Genomic DNA, 3,890 nt, shown 5'->3' with positions numbered 1-3,890 from the left:
CCTGACAAACTCAGTGACACCACCAGTTTTTACAAATGTAGTGACACCCCCTCAAAGCTAACAGCATGATTATATAATTGGGAAGAGTTGTTCCTAAGAGAGAACATGAGTTCCAGAGATGTATAAGAACTATCTATATATGTAATCTGTACTGCCAGTTAGCCCCAGAAATGCCCTGGACACAAAATCTATCCAAGCTGAACACAAAATTTGCCATCTCTAACACATCATTCTGATTCAGGTGGTCTTTACTACAGGACTTTTTCCGTGTAACCCTCAGCAAGTTGTTTGAGGCTAAGAAGTGAAAACCTGAGTCTGAAGCAAATAAAAGTTATATACAACATTTACTGACATTTCTGAACATGGATAGTTTTAAACCAAGGGTCCCCAGGAGGGGAAAAATTAAGTACTGTAATTATATATATTGAATATATTGAGCTATCCCAAGGATAAAGGAATCACTGTTTACTATGATAATGATCTGGAGGTTTAGAAAAGAAAAAAAAACCCACACACACACAAAACAAAGAAAACCACTCAAGTTGACTGGGCCAGAAATCTTATTTGCTCTTCCTTCTCCTCAACATATTTTTATTTCGAGTTAGTTCTATTTAAGGAATTTACAGCCTTGTTCATTTAAGTCACCCTAAAGTGGAGTATTTAATCAATATTGGTTACTTTCTCATTGGAGTCCTGACATTTTAAAGAAATTCTAATTAAAACGGACAATATGGACAGATTCTGATGGAATTATTCTTGTTCACCTACTCTTTTCTTTTGGATAGAGGTGTCTGCCGGTACTGAGATGTAAGTGATCAGCTGAAGGGAGAAATTGTACACCATATGACGGACAAATGACCTGACTCAAGAAAGTAGTTATGACCATTCTGCAGCCACTCAGTGACCTTGGCTAGAAACCAATGGCTGTGCAGTGTGAGGTAAGAGGAAAGTAAACACCCTAGGGATCCAGGACTTGTGCATTTGGTGAAACGTCCGCTTCCACTACAACAAGGCTTTGGGATGTCTAGTCTGTAGACTGGAGGAACGTTAATACTGACTCACGCAGAAACGATATAGCTACATATTGAACTGGGGGAAGGGGTGGCTAAACCCTCTGCAAATAGGAAGTGCCGCAAGAGCACTAGGATGAGGATGAGGCCCTGCGTGAGCGCAGCCTTCGGGTTTTCCTTCTGCCGATCAGCACCTACTCCCCTGCTCTCGGCCAGGCGCCTTCAGCCCCCAGTAGTGAGAAATGTGCCCGCCGCAGCAGGGGCCCACAGGAATGAAGGGCGCCGGCGCTGCGTAGGCCCAACAGTTCCCCGCGCCCTCGCCCTCGGCCCAGCCCGGCCCTTCTTCCCCCGCCTCGGCAGAGTGGCCTCATCAGGTGGCGAAGAACTCCACAAGCATAAGGCCCGCAGAGCCCGTGTAGGAGACGCGACTCTCGAAGTTGTCGTTCTAGCACGTCGGAGGCAGCGGCGAGGCGGGCCGCGGCGAGAAGCAGCGCCACGCCCGGGAACAGCGCAAGGCGGCGAAGGCGCATGGCGGTGAGGTGGGGTGGAGGCGGCCGGAAGGGTCGCAGCTTGGCTGGGACTGCGGAGGTCGTGCGCGCGACCACACACCGGCTGCCTGCGCTCGCGCGTCTGGTCCAGGCGGACCTGCAGCCGGAGGTCCCAACTCCCAAGCCCGGCTCGGGCCGCTGTGTGGCAGCCGCCAGTTGGCTGCGCGGCGCCGCCGTCGGGCGGGTGGAACCAGCCGGTAACCGCTGAGTGGCAGGAGTGCGGGGCGGGGCCGAGGCGACGGGTGGCTGGGAGAGCGTGGCTGGGCCCGGTCCTGGGCAGGGGGCAGGGACTAGGGCCGGGTCCCGGGGTGAGCCGAAACCTGGGGGTCGGGCGGGGCGGGGAATGGGGCGCAGTGAGGCTGGGAGGCGGTCCTGAGCTCGTCCTGCGTAGGGGTAGCCGGGCCCAGGGGGCGCCTGAGCTGGAGGCGGAAGCGTGAAGTTGGGACTGAGTGGGCGAAGAGAACCTGGGCTGAGGTGAGGCCCAGAAGGGAGAGAAGGAGAGAAGGAGCTAGCCCCCGAAGGAGTGTTGGGGTGGACACACCTGGACGGGACCCATTTTCAAAATGTCAGGCTTTTGCATTTTGTCCAATTTATCTTCACCTGGTTTCTTTCGTGGGCAGGCCAAGCCCTCCCTGAACTCCACCTCACTGGATTCTCTCAGGCCCAGGTGGGGCCCAGATTCTTCTTTGTCCTGCCCCAGTCCCCTACCCTTGTGGCTGCTGCTTTTTTATTGAGGGGTTTTTGTTTGTTTTGTTTTGTTTTGTTTTTAATTAGAAATGCCGTCACAAAGTGAAGATGCCTGGCCACTTGGTCGACTGCGCAATGTCTTTACCACTCTTAGCCCCTTTTGTTTCAAAAAACCCCGAGTCTTAGTACAGTGTTTGTTCTTCCCAGCTGCTCCTGGTTCCTAAATGTGGGTACATTAAGGAATCTTAAGGGCAAAGAGAGTGGGGAGGAGGGGACAGAAAACCTGTAATCTTTGGTGCAACTCCAAGAATGAAATGACACTTGATGCTTAACATTTTCTTAGCAGACATGGCCACTTACCACCAAGAAGGGCAGATGCAGCTGCCCCGAGCTGATGCCATTCGTTCACGTCTCATCGATACTTTCTCTCTCATCGAGCATTTGCAAGGCTTGAGCCAAGCTGTGCCGCGGCACACTATCAGAGAGTTACTTGGTCAGCAGCCTATTTCTTCACTAATTTAAATTTAAGACTCCTATGCACATCCTCTACATTTAAGAGTGGAAAATTCTGGGGAGGTCGGCTTAGTTTCTGGTTTACCAAACTTGATAAATCAAGGGCTTGTAAATAAAACTGAGGAGATAGAATCCATGTCTTTCACTTTTAGGCCTAGGATAGCCACTAGCCATGGGTGATTTGGAAAAGTTTCTGTCAAAGACACTTAAGACTTTGTGAACCTGTTGCTTTTGTGGGCATGGACAGTGTTGATCATAAGCAGTACATTTTCTCTCCAAACAGAATTCTTAGTTGCTGTGAGAAGAGAAGGACCAGCAGTAAGGCATTAGGGGGACCCATTATCTGACCAATATCCCTGCCCCCAACCCTACCTGCTCTATTTTGTTTGTGTTTATCCACTATCCCTTTTTAATTTTTGTTGTAGATCCTTCCCGCCAGAAGAAACTTATGTTGGGAGATCAACACCAGCTAGTGCGCTTCTCTATAAAGCCTCAACGTGTAGGACGGATTTCACATGCCCAGAGGCTGTTGAGCAGGCTTCATGTGCGCTACAGTCAGAGGCCACCTCTTTCTTTGTGGGCCGGATGGGTCCTTGAGTGTATCCTTTCATGTCACTCATTTTTGTCCTGGCTGTTGATGATCTGCCTAATGACTTATTTTTGCTCCCCAAACTCCATTTTCTCATTCTCACCGCTTATGTTATTACCCTTATTATTTCAGCTGCATAAATCAGAAAGAACTCCACTCTGTACGTTTCCTTAAGAGACAACAGGTCCTCTCTTCAAAAACTTCATCATCTTCCTGATCTTTTTGAATACGATCGTATTGATGGTTGAAATAGGTGAGAACTGACATTGTGTGAAAGAAGAAGTGAGGCCAGGCGTGGTGGCTCATGCGTGTAATCCTAGCTAGCACTTTGGGAGGCCAAGGCAGGTGGATTGCCTGAGCTCAGGAGTTTGAGACCAGTCTGGGCAACATGGTGAAACCCCGTCTCTACTAAAAAATACAAAAAATTAGCCAGACGTGGTGGCACGCACCGGTAGTCCCAGCTACTCGGGAGGCTGAGGCAGGAGAATCGCTTGAACCCAGGAAGCAGAGGTTTCAGTGAGCCGAAATTGTGCCCCCGCACCC

The 3,890-nt window shown here is 50.1% G+C and overlaps 1 protein-coding gene across 3 annotated transcripts in view; it reads left to right on the top strand.

Moving 5' to 3' along the window:
- The first annotated feature begins 546 nt into the window (after nucleotides 1-546).
- Nucleotides 547-3,890, top strand: part of LOC108521230 (cation channel sperm-associated protein 2-like) — a 9,349-nt gene continuing 6,005 nt past the window's right edge. The window contains exons 1-5 of one of the 3 annotated variants that reach the window (XM_017860962.1): nucleotides 571-938; nucleotides 1,371-1,755; nucleotides 2,592-2,738; nucleotides 3,184-3,357; nucleotides 3,532-3,600. In XM_017860962.1, coding sequence (XP_017716451.1) covers nucleotides 1,539-1,755; nucleotides 2,592-2,738; nucleotides 3,184-3,357; nucleotides 3,532-3,600 — 607 coding nt within the window. In that variant the 5' untranslated portion in view covers nucleotides 571-938; nucleotides 1,371-1,538. Of the gene's footprint in view, nucleotides 939-1,370; nucleotides 1,756-2,588; nucleotides 2,739-3,183; nucleotides 3,358-3,531; nucleotides 3,601-3,890 lie in introns of all 3 variants that reach the window. The other 2 variants (XM_017860961.1, XM_017860963.1) reach the window with 2 other exon arrangements.

The sequence above is a fragment of the Rhinopithecus bieti genome, unplaced genomic scaffold (assembly GCF_001698545.2).
Source record: "Rhinopithecus bieti isolate Rb0 unplaced genomic scaffold, ASM169854v2 scaffold_59063, whole genome shotgun sequence".
Classification (NCBI taxonomy): Eukaryota; Metazoa; Chordata; class Mammalia; order Primates; family Cercopithecidae; genus Rhinopithecus; species Rhinopithecus bieti.
The sequence above is the reverse complement of the archived record's forward strand: the minus strand, read 5'-3'. Positions and strand labels throughout refer to the sequence as shown.